The sequence below is a fragment of the Macaca nemestrina genome, chromosome 4 (genome assembly GCF_043159975.1).
Source record: "Macaca nemestrina isolate mMacNem1 chromosome 4, mMacNem.hap1, whole genome shotgun sequence".
Classification (NCBI taxonomy): Eukaryota; Metazoa; Chordata; class Mammalia; order Primates; family Cercopithecidae; genus Macaca; species Macaca nemestrina.
In genome coordinates this window covers 83,278,546-83,305,417 of record NC_092128.1, presented here as the reverse complement: position 1 = coordinate 83,305,417, position 26,872 = coordinate 83,278,546, and the positions used below count along the sequence as shown (strand labels likewise).

Here is a 26,872-nt window from a genome sequence, read left to right as displayed (position 1 = left end):
ATATACACACATTTATATGAACTTGTTTAATTTTATCTCATCCTTTGAGGAGAAGGTACGTAAACCTGATTTATATATGACTTTTAATTCAGTTTGGCTAAGTTTTGTTTCAATGGCAAGGGAGTTGAGAAAACTTTTTTATCTACATAATCCAGAAAATTTCCAAGCAGGAAATTTTAACTGAGCAAACTCAAAAATGGCTTTTCAGGTACTCTGAGGCACTTAAAAATATTTGCATTCCTTCTATGCTGTACATTAAGAAAACATATATTCTTTCCAAAAAAATGTGTATCCCAATTACCCTGAACCTAATGCCTCTGTAGTTTGGATGAAGGGGTGAATGCTAATAGTAAGAGATATAAAACAAAGGGGTAAGCCAGTTGAATTAGTCAGTTTTCGCACTGCTATAAAGAAATACCTGATACTGGGTAATTAATGAAGAAAAAAGGTTTAATTGATTCACCATTCCACATGACTGGGGATGCCTCAGGAAACTTACAATCATGGTAGAAGGTGAAGGGGAAGCAAGGCACATCTTACATGGCAGCAGGAGAGAGAGAGGGAGCACACAGGAAAAAACTACCACCTTTAAAACCATCAGATCTCGTGAGAACTCCCTCACCATCAAGAAAACAACATGGGGGAAACTGCCACCATGATCTAATCACCACCCACCAGGTCCGTCCCTTGATGTGTGGGGATTACAATTACAGAGGAGATTTGGGTGGGGACACAGCGCTAAACCATATCACCAGTCCACTGAGTACAAACATTGTGCTATTAAAACTAGTAATTATTATATGGAATATATAAAATGAGGCATAATTATCAAACATTTCTGGCAAAGTTTTTGAAGTTGTAAAATAACTTCACAGCAGTTGGGATTTCCCTTGCTCTGTATGTTTAAGATCCTGGTGTTTGTAAGAAATACTGCTTGGGTGTGATCCACAGATTCCTTTTTTTTTTTTTTTTTTTTTTTTTGAGACAGAGTCTTGCTCTGTCACCCAGGCTGGAGTGCAGTGGTGCGATCTCCACTCACTGCAAGCTCTGCCTCCTGGGTTCACGCCGTTCTCCTGCCTCGGCCTCCCAAATAGCCCAGACTACAGGTGCCCGCCACCGCGCCTGGCTAATTTTTGTATTTTTAGCAGAGACAGGGTTTCACCGTGTTAGCCAGGGTGGTCTCCATCTCCCGACCCTGTGATCCGCCTGTCTCGGCCTCCCAAAGTGCTGGGATTACAGGCGTGAACCACCGTGCTCAGCCGATCCACAGATTTCTTATTCTTATTTCCACTTGAGCAAGTTACATAGCCTATCTATGACTCAGTTTCCTCATCTGTAAAATAAGGATGTAGTAGATGCTATTGGTGCTCTGCCCATATCACCTTGATCTAACTTAAAGGTCATTTGTAGATAGTGTCTTAAAGCTCTAAGTCTTCTGTTCTTTACATGGTGGCATTTTCTGGCCACGGAGCTGTCTATAGATAGTGTCTTAAAGCTCAAAGTCTTTTGCTTTCTATCTGGTGGCATTATCTAGCCATGGAGCTGTACTGTGTCCAAATACAAGGCAGACTGGAGGTTTTGGGGCATTAAGAACCAAGGAGCAACGCTCAAGCAATGAGGGATGGGAATTACTGGCTAGACCCAGCAACCACTCAGCCTTCTGAGGGCTAATGCCTGAGGGTCTCTTTGAGACTCAGTCCCAGTTGCTCACTGCAGTAAGACATCTGTTAACAAAATGTTGTCTCACTTTACTCCTACTTGGTGCTTTCAGGATCATCTTTGAAATAACAACCTGCCCCCAAGTCCTTGTCTCAGAGTCATCTGTTGGAGGAAAACAACAACATAGACAGGAAATAAAAAATGTCTCTATTTCATAGTAAGTGTTGTAAGAATTAAATCCTGTAAAGCCTACAGAAGACTGCCTCTTCTGTGGTTAGCACTGAATGTTTGTCAGGGTAGGAGTTCTTAGCTCTTTTGCAGCACTTAAAATCCATTTCCTAGATTATTTAATTCCTGTGTTAATAATAAGAAACACTTGTATGCTATCAAGAAAATGTAACAAAAAGATTAAGGAAGGAACAGAAAGTTCAGCCTACCAGTGAGCCATCTACATTTACCCTTATAGAACATAAGATGAGAGAAGTCGTGCCCTCCAGTAACAATAGTGTTCCATAATAGTGAATATCACAACACAATTGTAGAGCATTTGCTCCTTGATTCAAAACTGTTTTTAATCAGCATATTTGTCTTCTCTACATGCACTCTATCAGACGTTGTTGAGATGTATTTTCGATAGCGGATTGCTTTTTAGTTTATTCATTGCAATAGAGCATTAATATTTAATTTCTCTGTGATACATGGTATATGACTTCACTTACCAACATATTTCTATGAAGTTTTTTTGTTTACATACATATACTAATATATTTTAGCAGCAAGTTAGTACCTTTTTCATTATTAGTACATTATGGGATATCTGACACTGAGAATTTCCTATTGGTTTCCACTGAGTAGAATACTGTATTTACATGAACAAACCATCCTTTCCTTACAAAGTCACTTTAAAGTCTTTTAAATAAATATATTATTACATATACTTTTTTCAAAATAATGTAATTCTAAAAATTGTGATGCACTAGATACCCTTGCAAACATAATAGCAATTCTAATACAATAACACTAGTTTATACAAGTGCTGTCAATATAACCCAGTTCCAACACTTTGCAATTCTAGGCTCTGGAAAAACAGTACTAGGAAGCACAATCCAAGTGGTCACCATTTTAGGAACCTCTTTCCAATACATGAGCATATTTCCTCATAATATTAAACAAATGTTTATTATCAAATACATACTAAGGAGATGTGAATTGCTGAATCTTGCAGATTTGACATTTTCGTATCCGGGCTTGGCTAACTCTAAGCACAATATGTAAGAGGAAACCGATATAAAGTAAATATTATTGTTTATTATTATATACCTAAAGACTAATTTACTAAATGAATGCAAGAAATCATGAATCACTGAATCAGAGACCTGGCCCTTTTATATCTGTGTTTGGCTGATTCTTAACACTAAGGATAAGATGAACTTGACCTGAAATTACTGAAAAAATACAGTCTGTTAGTTTTTTTTTTTTTTTTTAATTATCACTATTGTGACAAGTGGAACACTAAAAGGATAGAATAGAAACTGCCATTATAGTTCAATATTTATATTAGCTTATCAATTGAGATACACACCTTTTGGGGCAAAGATCCATCCCTCTCCCCGGTCCTACCCATTAAATCCATCTGTCTTGGAACTGCATTATCCTGTTTACAGAGTCTATTGATATTCCCTCACTTCAGCTGCAAGCTAAAAGGAAAATTACCTCATTCAGAGATGATTGCCAAATGGTGTTAATTTGGACTGATTACATAACAGTGGTACCTTATCTGTAAGGTTACAAGTCTTCATGATGAACTTTGGTGTGACAAAGAGGGAGATTACATGAAATGTTATCACTTTATTGCAGCATATGATAAGCTGTTACTATATGAATTTCTTATCTTTGTTCAGAACATTTCAACTTCCCCCACTGCATGAACTGGTGAGGAACAAAATGGGTATCCATATTCAATACTAGAAATCCAAGCACAAATTAGTTAAATTAAATAACAACAAATGAATAGGGTCTTAAACAGTGCCTGGCAAAGAGTAAGCCATCAATACATGGTAGATCTAAATAGCTAGAGCAACTATAGTGTTCTAGACAGCATCGCAACCTTGGGGCAGGTGCTCCTTATCACTGTAATACTTTGGATTTCAGGAGTGTACTAAGTATTATTTCAGTAAAGCAAAATGGAGAAAATGCATTAATTACAATGCAACAAAGAGGAGAAAGGGAGAGATTCCTACTTGCTTGTATTTCTGATAGTTCATCTCTTCTCTATATGCAGTGTAGCCTCAGGACTAATTTAGAGAGGGTTGCAAATATATTTGCTCCCTTTAACTTAAGAATCTTTGAATGGTAAGTTGGTAAACGGACCTCCTCTTTCCCAATGACTCTCATAATAATGTTATTTCAGTCAAATGACAAATACTCGATGAGCAGTGCCTATGTGTCAGGCACCATGCTACATGAAAGAGAGATTCCAAAATATTTAAGACATTGTTCAATTTCCCAAGGACTTACAAAAATTCCTAGTAAAATAAAAGTGGTATAAACAAGGAAGCTAAAACTACTTGGAAAACACGCAAGTATTTAGACCCAACCGATATCTCAGACAACTCAAATTTCCATTCTTACAAAGTACAGAGTTTCGACTAGAACTGAAAAAAAATAGGAGGGCAACAGAAAAATAGTTTAATGAGTTATTTTTTTGTGTGGGTATTACAAACCCATAGAGCAACCTTAACCTTTTTTTTTTTTGTTTTAAGAGACAGGGTCACTTTCTGTTGCCCAGGCTGGAGTGCAGTGGCTATTCACAGGCATGATCATAGTTCACAGCAACTTGAACTCCTGGACTAAAGCAATCCTCCCACCAGAGCTTCCCAAATAGCTGGGACTATAGGTGTGCACCATCAGCCTAGCTGTATATTTATTTATACCATTTTCCTATAAAGCTTTAGACGCTTTCAAAAATGCTATATATACTGTTCCAAAGTGGTCGTGAGGGGGATTTTCACAAAGCTCCCCATTTCAATTACTAGTACTTCTTCGTTCATTTGATACAACCCTACAAAGATAAATGGAGAATGATTGATTTATCTAATCAAAGATCACGCCCCAGAAATAAAGTTCTTTCCTTTCTCTGTAGTATCATTTTCAAAACAATCATTCTTTATTCAAATGTACAACTATATTTTCATTAAAATATTAAAATATAAACCCATGTAAGTCCAGTAAACTTAGGACAAACATTTCCCACAGAGAAACTTTAAGGAATGCTGACAAAATTCTAAGCTTCCAAGTTCCGATTTGATTTGGTAATCTTTTACATTGTATGCTGAAATGTATGAATGTTCCAATGATCAAATTATTAAAATTTAAAAATCACTCCTATTTCTGTAAATTTAAATTATGTAAGACCTTTGGAAGCACTAGCCATGTGCACAGCCTTTTGACCTTAAGTTTGGGGGAAGAATAAGACAAATGTACTAGAAGACTCAATAACAAAGCACTACATGTGTGTAGTTCCTTGGAGTTCATGGAGCAAATTCACCTTTAGTCCAGAGTGGTGAGCAGTGGTGGCCCCAACAGTTCCGAAACAGGCAGCACTGAAATTGCAGGCAACAGCCAATCAGGGTCGCCAGGCCAGCGGGCAGCAGTGTTACATGCTGTCCTGGCAAGAAAAGAATTGGAGTTTTGTGGCTGCTGGATTCTAAAAGGGGTGATGACCTGACCTGAGAGGGACGTAAGGTAACATGCATTTTAATTCACAGATGAAGAGTTTTAGATACTAGCTACACGTTTCTTACTGTGTGAAGCACTTTCACTTGGAGTATATGCCATCTGCCTAATATGTGGGACAGTATTGCACTAAGTATAAATAAGCTCGAGACTTGTTCGTTGTTTTCGAGAGGCTGTAACTATCACCTGAAAAAAGAAGAGGAGCAGCATATTTGAATTATCTTTTCTAAATACTAACTGCCCTTCTATATAAATCTAGTCGGTCTTAAAACTTACTTTAATCAGCATATGACTTTGTTCATGTCTACCTCAACAATATCACCTAAAACAAGGGTATTTTTTAAGTAATACCATCCTCTAAAAAACAGAAAAACAAGCATACTTAGTTTCTGGAACTACATATTTCACAGTTAATTGTCTTAATTATTCAAATACGAGTGAGCAATGTGTTAGAGCTGTGAGGGCTACACAAATACAAAGGCAGTGCCTGCCCTCAAGGAACTTAGTATTGATAACATATACATTTTATTTTGCAAAGTACTTTGAAGAAATATGGCTAAAAATTTACTCTTTGCCTCAGTAGGCTTTGTAGAGTACATCTCTAAAAGATAACTTAAGAACTATGTTCACTATTCAACTCTAGTTTTTACTAACAAGACAGCCAGATCAGCATAGAGTAAATATCCCATCAACTTTCCAAGAGAATGGCTGAATACATTCTTTTGTTTTCATACTTTGAATTATGACTTATTAAAACAAAAGCAACACATTTTCCAATTTGGGAGAAGCTTTGGAGGTTAATCTAGACTATATGCTAATATCATAAAGTCTAAAATAGGATTTTCATCATGAGAAGTCTTCCAACAAATTGTGGTGTCATTCAGACCATGCGCTCTGGCCTCTGAGGACCCTCACGACTTATTCTCACACTTTCTGACTTTTTTCTAGTGCATGCTTATCTCCTCAAGCAGACAATAAAGTAAGCAGAGTCTTCAGATTTCACTGGGAACCAACCCTGCACTTGATAAACAGTTATTAATGAAGATACAATATGTTATTCTGATTCTCTTTTTTTTTTTTTTAGGTCAAAAATCTGAAACAATCATTGCATGTATGACTTTCCAGAGAGCCTTACAGTTGCTTTTATAAAAGCAAGAGTTCAACAACAGTTCAGCAACACAGCATCTGCCCACCATCTCCCTGTAGTATTTTTACTGCCAGTATTTCACCACCAGCATTTACAATGATTATAGGCTTAACAAATTCATTAAACTATATTTAAAAAGTCTTTCCAGAATAAAAAAAAATTGTTGTTGTTTCAAACAACTTGCCCCTTCTTCATCTTCATTCTTTTTATATCTATGGGATGCTGGTTTTTTTTCTTAATGAAAGTCTATAAAACATATATATATTTTTTTCCTTGGGTTATTTTTCGTTTATTTTCTTTTTTCTTTTTTGCTTTCCTCCTAATGTTTACAAAATGATTAATCAAGGAATAAAGTTTGGGACCTTAAGGCTAGTGAAATATTTAAATTTTCTTCACATTCACTGATTATTTTAAATATGAAAAGAAGAAAGATGGTGAAATAAACTTTACATAATTTATGTGCAGTCATTTATGGTAAATACATTTGCAGCAAAAACAAGCTCACAGTAAAATCTGACTTTAGTTACAGAGTTTAGATTTTTCCACATATAGGATTGTCTTCCTATGTAGGCACATAGGCTTTTAAAAGTACTAAAGATGCAGAAAGGAGAGTGAGCACACATTCTGTTTCCCCAGACAGTCTTGTTAATGATGGTTGTGTTCTGTCTCCTCAGTGCCCCCTTTTACTCTACAACGTGCTTTGCTTTGGAGGATAAATTTGTGGTCACCCTGGAAATAAGCCATATAAAAACTGTGTGAAAATAGTGTGATCAATAGCTGAAATACTTCAAACTAAAGACAAATTTTTCAAAAGACTCTCAGAAAAGTTTGAGTTTCAGTGTTGAGCACTTTAATGTGTTAGACAAGTTCAAAAAATTCAGCACTGAATACAGACTAATGAAAACAGGCTCATTTAATTGATTAAAATATGCTTGCTTTCAAGGCATTACTTTCACATAGAGAGGCTTTCAAAGTTTTTAAAGTTAATAATTTTAAAAGAACCTCATTAGAAATGAATCATTTAAAAGGTCAAATTTAGGCTGGGCGCAGTGGCTCATGCCTGTAATTTCAGCACTTTGGGAGGTCGAGGCTGGCAGATCACGAGGTCAGGAGTTTGAGACCAGCCTGGCCAACATAGTGAAACCCTGTCTCTATTAAAAATGCAAAAAATTAGCTGGGTGTGGTGGTGGTCACCTGTAATCCCAGCTCCTTGGGAGGCTGAGGCAGGAGAATCGCTTGAAGCCGGGAGGTGGAGGCTGCAGTGAGCTGAGACCGTACCACTGCACTCTAGACCCGGTGGCAGTGCAAGACTCTGGCTCAAAAAATAAATAAATAAATAAATAAATAAAAGGTCAAATTTAAAAGATATTTGAAAATTTTTTAGATTTTCAGACTCCATCTCTAGTAAAATCAACAGTTGTACTAGAGTCTCAGAAAAAGGAATGACATTTTTTAATCTTAAACGAGGATACTCTATGTGTGTGTGTGTATGTGTATGTGTGTGTGTGCATGTGTGCGTGCATGTTATAGACTGATTTGGAACACTTCTGAAACCTATTAGTTCCCTTCTAAGAAAAATATTTGCTAAATGCATAAAACAAGATACAAAGTATTATAATGGAAATAAATTACATTGAAATGCAACTCTTAAAATATCAAAATATATATATTTTAAAGTTTGGTAAAGTAATATATGAGCGTTTCAGTAACTCATTAAATACTAGTGAGCAGAAGATCTAATAACAATAATAATTACCAAGTAGCAATGAGCAAAAATGATATTTTCAGGTTGTGTACAATAGCTATAATGTGATCTGAAAAGTCACAGTACTGTTCCTGCTACTCACATTTGCTTATTACTTTCACAGTTGGAGGAAAGGCCATATTTCAGTTGAGGTTAGTGAAAATAAAGTTGTAATTCTTCCCAACCAAGTTCATGAGCTTTTTGTATTCTATCCTTATCATTACAACACTAAGAAAGCCTAGAAGTCAAACAAGTTTGTTATAGGTGCTCACTTAATAAATAAAATAATTACTCTTTCTTGTAATCAGACTACGAAACTACATTTCCAAAAACAAAAAGCCCAATGAATGCTTTTTTTCCCCTATCTAATAAAGGTTTTCACTGTAAATTCATCTCAGTTCATTGTGTGGGTGAAAGCAGTCAGATAAAATGTAGTATAGACACTGAATGTATTGAAAGAAAACAAAGTGGGTGCTTTGTAGGATTTTTCTAAAAACCAAACGGAAAAGTCTTGGAAACACAGACGCGACATTTTATCTTAAGCATTATATCTCTTTATTCTATCACTAATATTTAAAAGCTAAATTATATTTTTGCACAGTTTTTCTTCATTTGCATTTTCTTATTTTAATTTTACAGTGTAATGTATTAATTGACTGTTTACACTTTCTTTTCCAAAACGTTGAATGAAATCCAATAAGCAAGGACACCAAATATGTACATGCACAGCAAAGCCCCTCAGCCACAGCAGCATCACTTCCTGGAACAGACTACAAGTGAAAAATGAGTGGTAATTAAACACAGCTGCTGCCCAAGAGGTAAGGTAGAATCATAGATCATTAGAACCTAAAGGGACCGGAGAAGCCATTTTGTCTAACCCTTCACTTTGCAAATGAGGAATCAGAGACAATGAGTAGTTAGGAGACTTGGTTTGGGCCAAGGGTGACCCTGGAGAAGCATCAGTGATGTCTGATAGTTAAAGTAACCCTCTTCTTACCACTTCTCAGGGCGAGTCCTGTTCCTGAGTCTGCTTCTATCCAAGCATAGCTATCGAGATAAGGGGTTACAGTCAACTAGAAATACATCTTATTTATAGATTTTTGCTTCCAAATATGCCAAGTTAGAAGACTTACATGGTTGATCCCATCTCTAGAACAGAGGACTTAAAAGATCAAGAATTTGTTTTGAATACTTTTCAACGTCTGATTTATTAGCTATGTTATTCTAACCAGTGAAAATCCAGTAAAACCATCCCTAATTTTATCTTAATTTTTTAAATGGCTTTTCTTTCTGATTATAAAATGAATCATATATGTTAATTATAACAAAGACAAATGAAGAAGAAAATAAGCAGCCACATCCCAAGATGTAATACTGGTAATATTTTAGAATATTTTTCTAGTTATATGCGTATGTATGAATACAGAGCTATATACACATATTATACATTAGTATAATATTGCATATAAAATTTTATATTCTGCCTTTTCTCCTAGCATTATACCATGAGAATTTTCCCCACTGAATTAAAATTATTTCCAAAACATCGTTAATATGAAAGTCTGTGTCTGGATGTTATTAAAGCAATAACGTTTAAAGACATTACAATATATAAAGTTATTTCATATAATTTCTGATCACTGGATTTTTAGGTTATCACTGGACCATGTAACTCTACTGCAGTAAATTTCTGTAAATCAAAAATATTAAAAATATGTTTATGAGATAGCCTTTAGATAGATTTAAATGCAAATCTAAAATTACTGGAGGAAAATGTATATAATATTCCAGGAAATCAGAGAAATGAAAACTCAGAGATACCACTTACTGCTATTAAATGCAGAAGTTTCTAAAAGGTATTGTATCAATAGATTTTGACAGGGCTCTGTAAAGTCACGATGGAACACAGTGCTCATACAAGGAAGTAGCAACTGGTGCAAACATTTAGCGCCTGGCATATCGCAGGAGTACAATAAATATATTTGTTGTGTGAACAAATGGAAATTAATTTGTGAATACGTATCAAGACATCTCAGTATAGTTATGCTCCTTAACTGATAATATTATTCAAGGGAATATATACAATATATACACTTAGGTAGTCACTGCAATATTCTTAAAAGACAAAGATTGGTCACAACCAAATGCCTAAGATTCATATAATGGTTAAGTAAATGATGTAGGTCTATAGAGCCAAGAATCCTTAATTTTCACATTAATTTAAGAACTACACTAAAATCATACATGTGTTGCCTGTAATTCTTAGCTTAAAATGATTGAAATATTTTAAATACTAGCATGTTTAATCTCTTGGTGTAATATTTTATTTAATTCTTTTAATGAAATACAGGTTTAGCATCCCTAATCTAAACATCTGAAATTAGAAATATTCCAAAGTCTGAAACTTTTTGAGTCCTGACGTTATGCTACGAGTGGAAATTCCACCCACAAGTACTTAACACACATTTTGTTTCATGAGCAAAATTATTTAAAATATTGTATAAATTTATCTTTAGGCTGTGCATGTAAGGTGTATATGAAACATAAATGAATTTCATGTGTAGATTTGACTCCCCTCCCCAAGATGTAACATTTTGTATATACAAATATTTCCAAACTGCTGGAAATTCAAACCCTGAAACACTTCTGGTCCCATACACTTTGGAAAAGGGATACTCAACCTGCAACTATTAATTTTAAAATTGAAGAAAACCGCCGTGTTTGAAAAAAACCCTGAGAAGGCTGGGCACAGTGGCTTATGCCTGTAATCCCAGCACTTTGGGAGGCTGAGGTAAGCAGATCATGAGGTCAGGAGTTCGAGACCATCCTGGCTAACACTGTGAAGCCCTGTCTGCCAAAAATACAAATAATTAGCTGGGTGTGGTGGTGGGCACCTGTAGTCCCAGCTACTTGGGAAACTGAGGCAGGAGAATGGTGTGAACCCAGGAGGCGGAGCTTGCAGTGAGAAGAGATTGCATCACTGCACTCCAGCCTGGGCAACAGAGCGAGACTCCGTCTCAAAATCAAACAAACGAACGAACAAACAAACAAACAGTAAAACCCTGAGAAGCCCAGAAGAATAGATGAAAGAACTATTAATATTGTCTTCCTTCCAAAATACATTCTTATAGTCAATTTCAGAAGTGCCACTCATTTGTTTCTCCTCATATACTACAGAAGATAGGACCAGAGTTTCCTTTGATAGTGACACCAACAGTGAGAGAAAGTCATGACTTTCTGTTTTCCCAGCTCCATCACTTAGATAACCCTGTTGTTTCCTCTTGCTAATTGTAGCTAGGCTCACTATTGAAAACTGTGTTGAATCTCTTTCCCCTTCTTCACCACCCTGCCGCCTTATACACACACACACACACACACACACACACACACACACACACACACACACAGAGTTGGAGAGGTAACCCTTTAACAAACAACAGGAATCACAATACCTTTATAAGTTCTGAGGGTTCACTTCCTTCTTCCACGACAATTAGTTCAGACCTTCCTTTCCTTTCATTGTAACGAATGCCAGTAGCTACCTGGTTTGCCTTCAGACGTTCATATTTGTTGCATGAGGAACCACACCACTGATAAATTTTCTAAAAGAAAGAGAGAGATCTGTTGACCCTAAGAATATGAGGAAGACATTTAGCCTCAGTGTAATACTTTGATTAATTAGCAAAGAAAAAGGAAAATTAAATGACCTGTTGTTAAGGTGTATACATAATTGTTATACTTCACTCTGCATTCTGCTGCTTTCAGTTAGCATTACAAAGTAAGCAGTTTTTAAGCATGGAAAATATAATATATATATCACCTTTCTCTGTGTATATAATCTATAAATTACAATTCATAAAAGTAAACATATGGATAAAATTTGAAATAATAAATATATCACACTTCAGAAAAGAAGTCAAGAATCTGTTAAGATACTCTTGATGATCATAAAATTAATATAACACTTTTGTAAAACTATTCATGTTTTTAAATTGACAAATACATATTGTATATATTTATTGTGTATAACATGATGTTTTGATATATGTATACAATGGCTAAATCAAGATAATTAATATATGTAAAGCAATTTAACAATTCTTATCAAGAGCAATAAAAAGATTGATACTGTCCCAGTAATATCACTATCTGGCACTTACTTTAATAAATAATTCATAAAAGGAGAAAAAAACACACATATAAGGGTGCTCATTGCTATGTGACTATATTGGTGAGGCCGTGGAAAGGCATTAATTGTTCAAGAATAGGATAATAGTCATATAAATTGTGATACATAGGGAAAATTTGATACTTAACTGTTAAAATTAAACTTTAACATCAAAACATGAAAAAGTAGAAACAGAATAACCAGGTGATATATTGTAGCAATTATATTAGCTACCATTTAGATTAAACTACTATATATTTTAGATTGTAGATTTTAGTATAGTGTCCAGAAGGTATACAGATACAAATGGAAAATAATAATAAAAAATTATATCCTCCATTAACATTGTTTACCAAAAGAAAGAAAGAGAAGTTGAATAACAACCAGAACTGGAGGGGCTGTGGGAATGGGCATTATCATCCACTATTTGGGTGGTATAAACTGACACAGGTTTTTTAAGGGTAGTTTGGCATCATTATAAAAAAATTTAAGGCCGGGTGCAGTGGTTCATGCCTGTAATCCCAGCACTTTGGGAGGCCAAGGTGGGCAGATCACAAGGTCAGGAGATCGAGACCATCCTGGCTAACATGGTGAAACCCTGTCTCTACTAAAAATACAAAAAATTAGCCAGGTGTGGTGGCAGGTTCCTGTAGTCCCAGGTACTTAGAAGGCTGAGGCAGAAGAATGGCTTGAACCATTCATGAGATCACGCCACTGCACTCTAACCTGGGGGACAGAGCGAGACTCTGTCTCAGATAAATAAGTAAATAAATAAATGTGCTTTTAATGTCAAGAAATTCAATTTATAGGAATCTATAATACAGAAATATTCAAACATGAGATATAGAAACAAAAGAAACTGTTGCAGGAAGTCAGGGACCCCGAACGGAGGGACCGACTGGAGCCACAGCAGAGAAACATAAATGTGAAGATTTCATGGACATTTATCACTTCCCAAATAATACTCTTATAATTTCTTATGCCTGTCTTAATCTCTTAATCCTGTTATCTTTGTAAGCTGAAGATGTACGTCACCTCTGGACCACTATAGTTGTGTTAACTGTGCAAATTGATTGTAAAACATGTGTGTTTGAACAATATGAAATCAGTGCAGCTTGAAAAAGAACAGAATAACAGCAATTTTTAGGGAACAATGGAAGACAACCATAAGGTCTCACTGCCTGCAGGGTCAGGCAAAAAGAGCAATATTTTCCTTCTTGCAGAGAGCCTATAAACGGACCTGCAAGTAGGAGAGATATCGTTAAATTCTTTTCCTAGCAAGGAATATAAATATTAAGACCCTAGGAAAGGGTTCCTCCTGGGGGGAGGTCTATAAATGGCCACTCTGGGAGTGTCTATCTTATGTGGTTGAGATAAGGACTGAAGTATGCCCTGGTCTCCTGAACTATCCTCAGGCTTACTAGGATTGGGAAATTCCAGCCTGGCAAATTTTTGGTCAGACTGGTTCTCTGCTCTCGAACACTGTTTTCTGCTGTTTAAGATGTTTATCAAGACAAAACGTGCACAGCTGAACACAGACCCTTATCAGTAGTTCTGTTTTGCCTTTTGTTTTGTTTCCTCAGAAGCATGTGATCTTTGTTTCCTTTCTGTCCTTTGAAGCATGTGAGCTTTGTGACCTACTCTCTGTTCTTGCACACCCTCCCCTTTTGAAATCCTTAATAAAACTTGCTGGCTTTAAGGCTCAGGTGGGCATCATGGTCCTACTGATATGTGATGTCACCCTCGGAGGCCCAGCTGTAAAATTCCTCTCTTTGTACTCTTTCTCTTTATTTCTCAGCAGGCCGACACTTATGAAAAATAGAAATAACCTACTTTGAAATATTGGTGGCGGGTTCCCATGATATCTGGTGCCCAACGTGGGGCTCAAACCCAGCACCCTGAGATTAAGAGTCTCATGCTCTACCGACTTCCCCAGATAAGAAACAAAACAAATGGCCATCAATAAGAGGATGGCTAAATAAATGTCATTGCATGAATGCTGTCTACTCCTCTTCAGTAGTTAAAAATTAAGGAAAATGTTTAAATACTGATGTAGAAAATTAGTGAAGGTATATCATCAAGAATACAATAAAGACATAGAATAATATAATTACGTTAAAGTAGAAACAAAAACACAAGCTCTGTCTCTGTGTTTGCACAAAAAAAAAGATAAACAGTTTTAAGAGATTCAGAGGGCATGCATATGCAGAAAGAAAGCCTTCAATGTTTACTGTATCTAAATCAGTGATTTTTTTGTTTGTTTTTATGTCACATACATTTCTAGGTGCTTATTATGCTGGGGACACACAGATAAATAAGAAAAAACTAGCAAGGAGAGATGGACAGGTAGAAAAATTGGCTAATACATTTGCACTGTGCTTAGTTTTCACAACATTCCCACACACATTTCATCTAGTCAGCCATGTAGAGTTGTGGTTAAGTGTGAGGGAAATGGAGCTAGGCTGCCACTCTCTGGGTATTTGATAGTGTGTTTGCAATTTTTCAAAAGAGTAAATAAATTAGAAATAGCACAAGAAAACATTCAGAGAAATGGACTCTTTTCTCTGATTACATTTCCAGCCCAGAGTCATTTCTTCACTTAAAAAATGGTTTACTGAGTGACTAAAATGGGGCAGCCTCTCTTGTAGATACTGGAAGCACCATTCTGAACAAAGTGGGCTTGCAACAGTCTCTATGACTGCTGCTTAACATTCCTGATTACCTAGTCCACAGTCTTCCTTAAGAATAAAACACGCATTTTAGGAATGCAAAACTTTATAAGAAATAAAATCAAAAGGACTATGTCTAGCAATCTTTTTCTCTCAAGAATTGAATGCAGTTATTTTGTATGGTCAAAGGGCATGGTCAAAGGTCAAAGTATAGTAAAACCATATCTAGGAAATACTCACAAAAATAGTAAAACTTTAAATTATTTCTAAAAGAATAGTGCACTTCTACTGTTTCTTTTTAACCTCTTTTCTACATTTGGGCATTGGAATATGAGTCTCACATGTGGAGGTCATTTGAATACTATGACAAAGTTAGCAGTTAGAAAGAGTGAAAATAAAGGACTCCCACTGATCAGTCAGCTCTTAGCCATTGACCATTAAAATCAGATAATGGAGTAGCAAGGTAATTTTTTAAAATACAAAGATGTGAGTTCTATCTTTAGGAAATCTCAGGTGTGTTCTGGGCAGCTGTGTTTATTAAAAGCTCCCCAGGTGATTCTAGTATTCAACCAGTGCACACCAGGTATGATGTATTCTGAGCACACCACACTTGTTGTGCACGATAGGGAATCTGTAACATCTAATTATCCAATGCAACTCAGCAGACTTTTCTGTTTAGCACAAACTAGTGTTTTTGTTTTGAAAACATTTTACTTATACTTGACTCATGACAGAGAAACATTGACCCTATAAATCAGAATATTTTTTCCTACATGTATCTTTGTTTTTGTTTTAAATTTTTAATTTCAATAGATTTTTTTGGGAACAGGTGGTATTTATTTAGATGAATAAGTTCTTTAGTGGTGATTTCTGAGATTTTGGTGCTCCCATCACCCGAGCAGTGTACAGTGTACCCAATGTGCAGTCTTTTATCCCTTACCATCCCTCATCCTTTCCCCTGAGTCCCCAGTGTCCAATGTATTATTCTTATGCCTTTGCATCCTTATATCTTAGCTCCCACGTATCAGTGAGAACATATGTTTGGTTTTCCATTCCTGAGTTACTTCACTTAGAATAATAGTCTCCAATTCTATCCAGGGTGCTGTGAATGCCATTATTTCATTCCTCTTTATGGATGAATAGACCTAAATCTAAGACCTGAAACCATAAAGATTCTAGAAAATAACATTGGAAAAACCTTTCTAGACATTGGCTTAGGCAAAGACTTCATGAACCCAAAGCAAATGCAACAAAAACAAAGGTAAATAGATGGTACTTAATTACACTAAAAAGCTTCTTCACAGCAAAAGAAAGAATCAAGAGTCAACATACAACCCACAGAATGGGAGAAAATATTAGGAAACTATGCATTTGACAAAGGACTAATATCAAGAACTACAAAGAACTCAAACACATCAGCAAGAAACAATCCCATCAAAAAGTGGGCTAAGGACATGAATAGACAGTTCTTAAAAGAAGATACACAAATGGCAACAAACATGAAAAAATGCTCAACTTCACTAATTATCAGAGAAATGCAAATCAAAACCACAAGACAATACCACCTCACTCCTGCAAGAATGGTCATAATGAAAAAATAAAAAATAATAGATGTTGGTGTGGGCGTGGTGAAAAGGGAACGCTTTTATACTGTTGGTGGGAATGTAAAGTAGTAACGACCACTATGGAAAACAGCGTGGAGATTCCTTGACAAACTAAAAGTAGATCTACTGTTTGACCCAGCAATTCCACTAATAGTATCTACCCAGAATAAAAGAAGTCATTATATAAAAAAGATACTTGCACACACATGTTTATAGCAGCACAATTTACAATTGCAGGAATATGGCACCAGCTCAAATGCCCATCAATCAATGAGTGGATAAAGAAAATGTGATATACACACACACACACACACACACACACGTATACACACACACACACACCATGAAATACAAACTAGTGTTTTGCTCAGATTCGTCTTCCAATCTTATTCCATGATATTTTGCGAGCAATTATTTTCTCTGCAAGTTTGAGAATACAGACTTCTAATAATTATATTTTACATTAAAGTGAAAGATAAGAAGTAGATCAGAATTTAGCTCTCTAGAATTTTTCAGATTTATTAGCAAGGTTTCACAACTAACTTACTTTGTAGTTGTATAATCATTTAACAGATGTTTATATTTTGATTACCTTAGTTGTATAAGTGACCTCTCATCTACTTCAATGAGATTATATAAAATCATAGTAAATTTTATTAGCATCTGTAAAACATTATGGGAGCTTGGTAAAATGTGTTTTAAAGTGAATGTAAACTTAATAATTTTACAAACATAATTATTATTTAACATTTAACATAGGATTCTACAATATTTTATGGATCCCAGAATATTTTCTATGATATTACTGTGAGTTGGGAGTTTTATGTGCATATCAATTCAGAGGTAAATTTAGTTATAGAAAGATTTCTTACCATTGCTTAGAGACCACAGTTTCTCTAAGTTACTTTACTTTAAAATAGTAAAACCATATCTACGAAATACTCACAAAAATAGTAAAACTTTAAAAGTGAAGTTTTCTTTTTACCTCAAAGGTGACTAAATTACTAAGCAAAGTGGTTACAGAAAACTTCTTATTCAGCATGAAAATGAATGACTTGAGTTCTCTTTTTTATTTTCACCTTATTTTATGCCACCATTTACATACAAGTAACATATTTTCCTACTTAGTAGACTTATTTTCAATGGTTGAGGTAAAAAATTTAATAAAATAATAACTTTAATTGTAAATGGCTAAAAGTCAGATTGCCTAACAAGTCATTAATAATTAAAACACTGTTTTTTTTTCTTTCTATCTCTCTCTCTTGCTTTTTATTTGAGACTGAGTCTGGCTCTGTCACCTAGGCTGGAGTGCAGTGGTGCAGTCTCAGCTCACTGTAGTTTCTGCCTCCAGGTTCAAGCAATCCTCCTGCCTCAGCCTTCTGAGTAGTTGGGACTACAGCTGCGAACTTTTTTTTTTTTTTTTTTTTTGTAGAGATGGGATTTTACCATGTTGCCCAGGCTGGTCTCGATGTCCTGGGCTCAAGTGATCCACCTGCCTTGGCCTCCCAAAGTGCTGGGATTACAGGCGTGAGCCACTGTGCCAGCCTGATAACACCGTTTTTATTTAATCTAATTAAATGTTCATTCAGTGGTGGCAGCAGCACATTAAAACTTGCTTTAAAAACACAATTTTAGTATTTTATCAAATATGAAAATTTATATTCTACCATGTGTGGATAATGTGTTTAGGATATCTCATTTTAACAGAGCTCTACTGTGCTGAAAGAAGTGTGTGTAGTTTTATTAATAAATCGTACTGCCCAACACTTACTCTATTCAGAGGTAGTTAGTTATGACTACTTCACCACTCTGGCACAAGGAAACTTTGTATTCAGTTGGCACCATGCTTGAAAAAAACTCTCTTCTATAATTCAACTTACTCTGTTTCCTCCAGGGAGTAGGCTTAAAAAATAAATTCCTTCATAAACTTAAAAAAAGTCTGAATAAATGTGATAGGTAAATACCTATTACTACAACAAAAAGTTTTCACTATAATCTAAGTTATTTTATGTATAATGCTTTAAAAGAATTTAATTTAAAAACCATTCATTGACTTGATTTAAGTGTGCTAGACACTGAAAATTGTAAAGCAAACAGTTTCAGGGGCAACTATTTCACCATTTAAGATCCCAAGGCATTTAACAACTCAACACTAAATATTATATTTCTTTAGGGAAGTAATGTTAAAAAAAAGCCCTGTAAATATGAAATTATCCATTTGTAAATAATTTGGAATGAAATCCACTTAAATTCTGGCAGAAAGCTGATGGACATGTTGTATAGGAACATCCTCTAGCAGAAGTTTGTGAAACTATAATTAACTCTTAATATACAAACTATTAAAGAAAAATAAAATTATTCTGCACAATTGGAAAAGGAAGAAATAAGACTATAAGTACAATCTGTTACTGGCAGTTAGTCTGGTCCACTAGTTACAAGAAATAAGAGCAAGTAAGTGATATTTATAGAAACAACCACACTTGGGGAGGGGAGTCCAATTATTGGTCTCGAAAACCAGAGGTTTCTAAAATTTCTTTAAACTATGTGGTGAGTTAATAAGTGCAGCCAGACATCATTTGAGGACAGAAAATAAGGGCAAAAATAAAACAATGCTCAATGGTGCCCTTGAGAAAAAGCAAGATTTCAGAGGCTGTGTTTAAAGGAGCACCCCAAACAGCCTATGTGATGTTGACTCAACATGAGCAAAGAATTCAGCATAATAAGCTTGCTACTCTTTCGTCCTTTTCTAAGTTATTATTCTAAATACATCTAAAATTTCATTAAAGGAGAACATGAGGCCAGACTTCCTCTTCCTGGCATCTATTGGCTTAGTCTTTCCTGTGTTTAGCTTTCCCTTAGATCTAGTTACCCAAATATAGAAATTCATTAAGATGTATCTTTAGCCCAGAGGTTCTCTAAGTATAGTTTAAAAATGATGATTTGTGAGATAACTCCAGGAACCTTTTTTATTTTAAAAGTTTAAAATATGACTTAACTTGTTTGAATAAACAAATGTTTCTTTATGTCTATTTTGCTGTTTCCTCAAAGCCCACACAACTCAATATCCTTCAGTGACATATGTATTGAAATATATTGTGTGTGTTTTTCAAACTACCTCTGAATGAAGGACGCAAGATGAATGGAGTGGTGTGCAGGGCCACTGAAGGCTTGGTGACCAGAAAGGAAGCAACTACATTTGAATTAGGGCACATCAGTGGTGACAGAGGGAGGAGAAATAAATATTTAGAACGTCTAAGCCTATAGGATTGATCAATAATGCCATTTGGCTGTGCAGTAGAGGGACGGGGAAAAGGAAAATGACTTGGACAATTCTAGCTTGATTGCTGGTAGTGATGCCACTCACCAGGACCAGATGAACAGTTTTGGGAGGGATCTTTGCATAGCATCAGTGAGTACAGGTGAAATTATATTCTCTTACTAGTCAAAGTGTTTGCCAAACCAGAAAAAAAAAAAAAAAAAAGCTTATAGTCATACTTTAACAAAAAGCATTTCTGCCAGCCACCTAAGTTGGTGACTCAACTGCTCAATCATCAAGAATTACTACTTCTTCATGCGTATTGTTACAGGTAGTTACGCAGGCATGAGTGGAGCAGGAGAGGGCCCTCCCCGAACCACTAGGAATGTCAGTTGATGGTTCAGCAATGATCACATTGCCTCTCTAAAAGTGATAAATTGGCAGCTGGCACCAGAAAGAGGGCATTTCCTGATGGTCCACACCTGTTGCACTAAAGTGAACACAGACGTCAGGGAGGCCATTTCCTGATGGTCCACACCTGTTGCACTTAATTGAACACAGACGTCAGGAAGAAGCAACTTCTTGGGGATATGCATGAAGAGACAACATGGTGGAGTATGACCTTCTGGGGACACACCACTGGAAAAAGGAAAAAAGCCTCAGGTGGGCGTGTGTATGACTTCCTAGACACACTGCATGTGCCCACCTCCCAAGGGTAAGGAGGGCACTGTACATGCGGGCAGCCCACCCTAAGGGAAGAATCATGGGAAAGGAATCTATAACGTCCTAGGATCAAAGGAAACACCACACTTGACCTTGGTGCCTGCTTGGGTCTCTTCCAAGCATATGTTCCTTTCCTTTCCTTCCTGTTCTAAGGCCTTTAAAAATAAACTTCCACTCCTGCTCTGAAACTTGTCTTGGTCTCTTTCTCTGCCTTATGTCCCTCAGTCGAATTCTTTCTTCTGAGGAGGTAAAAATTGAGGTTGCTACAGACCCATATGGGTTTGCCAGTGGTAATTCGGATACCTTCCACTGGTAACAATACGACCCTGAATTGTCCAGCACCTTTAGACATCTTCTTGAAGTGATTTTCAACATTCAATGTACATTATATTATGGTATCCCGGAGGGAAGGAATCTTAAGAAGTCCCAACACCAAATTCCAAAACTTTAAACTCAGAATCTTCAGGAGTCAAGTCAGTTACCAGCATTTAAAAAAACTTTTCCAAATGATTCTAATGTGAAACCATGGCTGAGTATTAAAGCACAAATTGTAATATCTTAAGAGTTGTCTTTCATAGTGCCTGCTCCTCTTCCCTCAATCATCATCCCTATCCAGCAAGAAGCAGCCAGATGACAATGGTGCCCCTCTTCTATTACCTATTAAAAGCCTGGAATGTTAGGGACAAGCTGCCCCAGACCCCCACCTCCACCCCAATGCAGTTGACCCTTACCGGGAATACTCTGCAGCTGCATTCCTGGACCCTTATCTAGGCGCTATAGCAAGGTCACCAGACTTGCTTACAGCCCTCCAGGCGGCATGGGGGAGGTCATGAGAAACATGGAGAAACCTAAGTTACATCCTCTTGTACATTCCTATATTGTAACCTGGTCACGAGATATGTGGTAATGTTAACTGACAAACAACCCCAGGGTCTCTCTCCCCCATATAAATCCCTCATTCTGTAAGCTCAGTGCTGCTTCCTCTGACTGGTGGAGCAGCTCGGCAGGATAATAAGCTTACTTGCCTGACCCTGGGTCTCTCTCTCATCCTTTCTCTTGGCTAATCTTACGTTTTGGTGCCAAAACTCAGGGAGGGAATAGGCTCTGGCCGGGCGGCCTTAGAGGACTCCCTCTCTTTCTCGACCTCTCTCTCTCCTATCATCCCTTACCCAGCCAATCTCCCCTTCCTGAACCCGCTGAAGACCCGAAGGATGTCTCAGACTCCCCCACTGTTGGTGACCTCATCCACCATCAGATCCTCTGCTTGGGGTGAGTAAGAGAGACTTTTGCCTATTACCCGGAAGCCTTGACCGCCTCTTCACTCCCAAAAGACCCAGCGCTGGGCCAAGGGCTTCCTCTGGCCTCCAGGCCTCTGGTTCCTCCATTTCAGGGATGCCTGACTCGGTGGCTACCTCCTCTATTCCGGACAAGGCCCATGAGACAGGGGCCGCCCTCTCTCGTCCTTGTCATTGGTGGTCTCTTCTTCCTCTACCCCCACCTCCTTCATTCACTATGGGAGTCTCTCTGTCTACCCCTCCCAAGACCACCCCCCTTGGGTGTCTCCTCTGCAATCGCAAGGCTCTCGGCCTCCATTCAGAGATCCGTTCTAACAGGCTTATCTTTTACTGCACTACCGCATGGCCTCAATACCAATTGGACAATGGATCCCAATGGCCCAAAAACGGCGCTTTCTATTTCAATATACTTAAAGACTTAGACAACTTTTGCCGTCGCAATGATAAATAGTCTGAGATTCCTTATGTTCAGGCTTTCTTCATTCTCCGTAACCACCCTTCTCTCTGCCAGTCCTGCTCTAGTTTCCAAATCCTACTTGTCAGCTCAAATCCTGATTGATCTCCTGCCACCCCACCCACAGCCCCAGCCAATGACTCTTCTTCCTTTAACCCCATGGATTTTCTCCCTCCCCGACAGCATCATGATCCTCCACTGCATGTCCATTCTCCGGCTCTACCCCTCTCCCCTGCTCTCTCCAACCAGCCTGCTTCTGACTCTGAGTCCTCTCTGCCTCCGCCCCTCACCCGCTCTCAGGCCCAACGTGCTCAGCAACCAGCTCCCTTGCTTCCTCTCCGGGAAGTAGCAGGAGCCGAGGGCATCGTCCATGTCCACGTCCCTTTCTCCTTCTACGCTCTCATACAGATTGAAGAATGTCTTGGGTCCTTCTCCGATCCCGATACTTATATCAAAGAGTTTAAATATCTTACTCAATCTTATGAACTCATTTGGCATGCTCTCTACTTTATCCTTTCTTCTACTCTCCTTCCAGAAGAGAAGGAAAGAGTGTGGTTCGCAGCACAGGCATATGCCGATGATCTTCATCGGCAGGATCCTACTAAGCCCGTAGGAGCTGCTGCTGTTCCCCAGGAAGAGCCTTCCTGGGAATACCAACCCACAGACCCTGGCCGAGCATACTGTAGCCATATGATTACTTGCCTCATTGCAGGCCTTAACAAAGCTGCCCATGGGCTGTAAATTTTGAAAAACTTAAAGTAATTTCCCAAAAGGCAGATGAAAATCCTGCCCAATCCCTTTCCCGCCTTACAGAGGCTCTCCAAAAATATACCCACATCGAACCCGCCTCCTGAGAAGGAACTGTTGTTCTTAAAGCTCATTTTATTTTCCAGTCTGCCTCCGACATCTGCCACAAACTTAAAAAGGCTTAAGATTGTCCTCAAACCCCACAACAAGACCTCCTTAACCTGGCTTTCAAAGTCTTTAATAACAGGATGAGCAAAATAAATTAGATAAAGCCCAAAGAGATCGTGCTAAATACCAGCTTCTAGCAGTGGCTATCCGTCAGCCTAGCCATAGTACCCAAGGGCACAAAAGACCCGATAGCAGCAACCCTCCTGGGCCTTGTTTTAAGTGCGGCAAAGAAGGCCACTGGATGCAGGGATGTCCCAACCAATGAGTGCTGAAGAGCCCTTGCCCAGTCTGCCAGTAGACAGGCCACTGGAAGTCTAACTGTCCTCTCAACAGATGGATAGACAAGCCTGCTTCTCAGAGCCACCAATCCTTCAACAAGACAAAAAGTGAAGAATTGCTTGCACTCCCACAGCTCCTTGGCCTAGCCACTGAAGACTGATGAAGCCCAGGGTCCCTGGCCCCTGGCGCCCAGCTCCCACTGCCATCACTGCATCAGAGCCCAGGGTAACTCTACTAGTAGCAGGTAAGCCGATCTCTTTTTTCATTGATAGTGGGACCACCTACTCAGCTTTGCCTGAGTTCTCAGGACCCACTCATCCCTCTCAAGTCTCAGTTGTGGGTGTTGACAGACTCATCTCACGTCCACTTGCCACCACACCTCTTACTTGTTTCCTGTTTGATGCTGTTTTCTCACACTCTTTCCTTGTCATGCTTCGTTGCCCCACCCCCATTCTAGACTGAGACCTTTCAGCCAAAGTCAAAGCTACTATCACCTTTTCTTGCCCCCCTCAACCAGAGGCCCCTCCTGCTCCTCTCCACTAGTCCAGCTCCTGACCCCTCTCCCCAGTACCCACTTCCTGCCTCTCTCATTAACCCTTCCATAGCGGCTCACCATGACCCTATCAAAATCCAGTTAAAAGACCCCTCCAAATTTCCCAACGTTCCTCAGTATCCCATCTCTCTAACCCACCAAAAGGGCCTACAGCCCATCATAAACAAGCTCTGCTCACGCAGTCTTCTTAGACCAACACACTCTCCATATAACACGCCTTCCTCCCTGTTAAAAAGTCTGATGGCTCATACCGACTTGTTCACGACCTCCGAGCCATCATTCAGGCTGTCCTCCCTATTCATCCCATAGTCCCTAACCCCTATACACTTCTCTCTCTCGTCCCCGCCAACACCACCCACTACACCAAAACTGACCTGAAGGATGCCTTCTTTACCATTTCCCTACACCCTGATTCCCAAAACCTATTTGCTTTCACCTGGACTGACCCTGTCACCCTCCAGTCACTACAACTCACATGGACTGTCCTCCCTCAGGGCTTCAGGGATAGCCCTCACTTCTTCAGACAAGCTCTAGCCAGAGACCTCACTTCCTTAAACCTGTCTCCCAGTCGTCTTCTTCAATACATGGATGATCTTCTTCTTTGCAGCCCCTCTCTAAAAGACTCTCAAACTCACATGGCCGCTACTCTCTTAAACTTTCTTCCTCTCAAAGGGTATAGGGTCTCCTCCTCCAAGGCCCAAGTCTCCACCTCTATGGTGACCTACTTAGGAATTCAACTTTCCCCTGGGGCCCAGGCTATGACTCCAGCCGGGGCAGCATTAAAAGAAAATCGACCCCCACCCTCCTACAAAAGGGAAATCCCTTCCTTCCTAGGGCTAGCAGGCTTCTTTAGAATATGGATTTCCAACTTTGCCCTCCTAGCTCATCCCCTCTATGAAGCGGCCAAAGGCTCTCTCAATGAACCCCTAAACCCCTCACATAACATACTCCCCAGCTTCCACAAACTCCAAACTGCTCTTGTCACTGCGTCAGCTCCGTCCTTACTTGATATCTCCCAACCTTTCACTCTCCATAACTGCTGAAAGCTGAGGAATAGCCCTCGGTGTCTTAGGACAACAGAAAGGAAATCCTCCTTCCTTTGCCCCTGTAGCTTACCTCTCTAAACAACTAGATAACACAGTCAAAGGGTGGCCAACCTGCCTTAAAGCACTAGAAGCGGTGGCCAGCTTAGCTCTAGAAAGCAGGAAACTAACTTTCAGCCAGAATACCACCGTCCACAGTTCTCATAATCTACAAGATCTCCTCTCCTCCCGAGCATTAAGCTCCCTTCCTCCTTCCAGGATTAAATTACTCCAGGCCCTCTTTATTAAATATCCCAAATTCAGTCTTGCCAGAAGTGCTCCCCTCAACCCAGCATCCTTAGTCCCCATATCCTCTTCCCCTCCTACTCATTCTTGCACCGATATCCTGGACCACGTACAGCCACATTTCCCAAGCATTTCCTCTGAGTCTCTTACTAACCCCGATGACTAACTGTTCATAGATGGCTCCTCTTCCGGGCCCAGTGGCTCCCCCCAAATTGCTGGATATGCAGTTGCTTCCCTTGACCAAGTAATTGAAGCCAAGCCCCTACCCTCAGGATCCTCCTCGCAAAAAGGAGAACTCATAGCTCTCACCAGGGTCCTAACCCTTTCCAGAGGCAAACGAGTCAACATTTATGCAGACTCCAAATATACCTATCACATTCCTCGTTCCCATGCTGTTATCTGGCAAGAGAGAGGATTCCTTACTGCCAAAGGAACCCCTATCACTAATGGCCCCCTTATTTACCAACTCCTTCAGGCTGCACACCTCCCAGCTAAAGCAGGAGTTATACACTGTTGAGGACATCAAACAGGATTGGATGAAATCTCAAGAGGGACCAGAAAGGCTGATGAGGCAGCTAAAGGAGGCTCCCTATCTTCTGCCTTTGCCCCCTCCTCCTCGTTACCCCAGCAACCCAACCCAACAACTCTCCCACCAAGAAAGCTTCGCTGCTACAGCAAGGAGCCTCCTTTCAAGGGGACTGGATAGTCAAAAATCAAAAGCTCGTCCTCCCCCAAGAGCAAACCAAAGAAATTCTGACATCTCCTCACCAATCCTTCCATATCAATGTGCACCCCCATACCTACTCCTTTGCCCTATTTCTCCTTCCCCCATCGATTCACCTCACTAAGAAACATAACCTCAAGCTGTTGTATATGCTCTGTTACTTCCTCCCAAGGCCCTCCACTCTCCCTCCATCCCTACACATCAGCTCAGAAGAACACTCCCAGGGGAGGACTGGCAAATAGACTTCACCCACATGCATCCCGTCAAGAGGACAAAATTTAGTCTTACTCTTATAGACACCTTCTCTTGGTGGGTAGAAGCATTTCCTACCTCTTCAGAAAAGGTCACAGAAGTCTCCCAAATTCTTGTAATAGAAATCATCCCTAGATTTGGTCTCCCTTGCTCCATACAATCACACAGTGTCCCCTAGCTTAATCTCCCAAATCACTCAACAGTTTTCTCAGTCCCTTGGCGTCCAGTGGTGTCTCCATATCCCATACTGGCCCCAGTCATCCGGAAAAGTCAAAAGGGCAAATGGGATCCTTACAGCTCAGTTACTCAAACTCACTCTTGAAGTCCAAAAACCATGGACCTCCCTTTTGCTCATAGCACTGGCCAG

The 26,872-nt window shown here is 38.8% G+C and overlaps 1 protein-coding gene across 1 annotated transcript in view; it reads right to left on the bottom strand.

The window, feature by feature from the left end:
• Positions 1-26,872, bottom strand: part of LOC105475607 (scinderin) — an 85,536-nt gene that overhangs the window by 38,473 nt on the left and 20,191 nt on the right. The window contains exon 4 of the mRNA XM_011731008.3: positions 11,738-11,887. Within this exon, the coding sequence (XP_011729310.2) occupies positions 11,738-11,887 (150 nt within the window). The remainder of the gene's footprint in view (positions 1-11,737; positions 11,888-26,872) is intronic.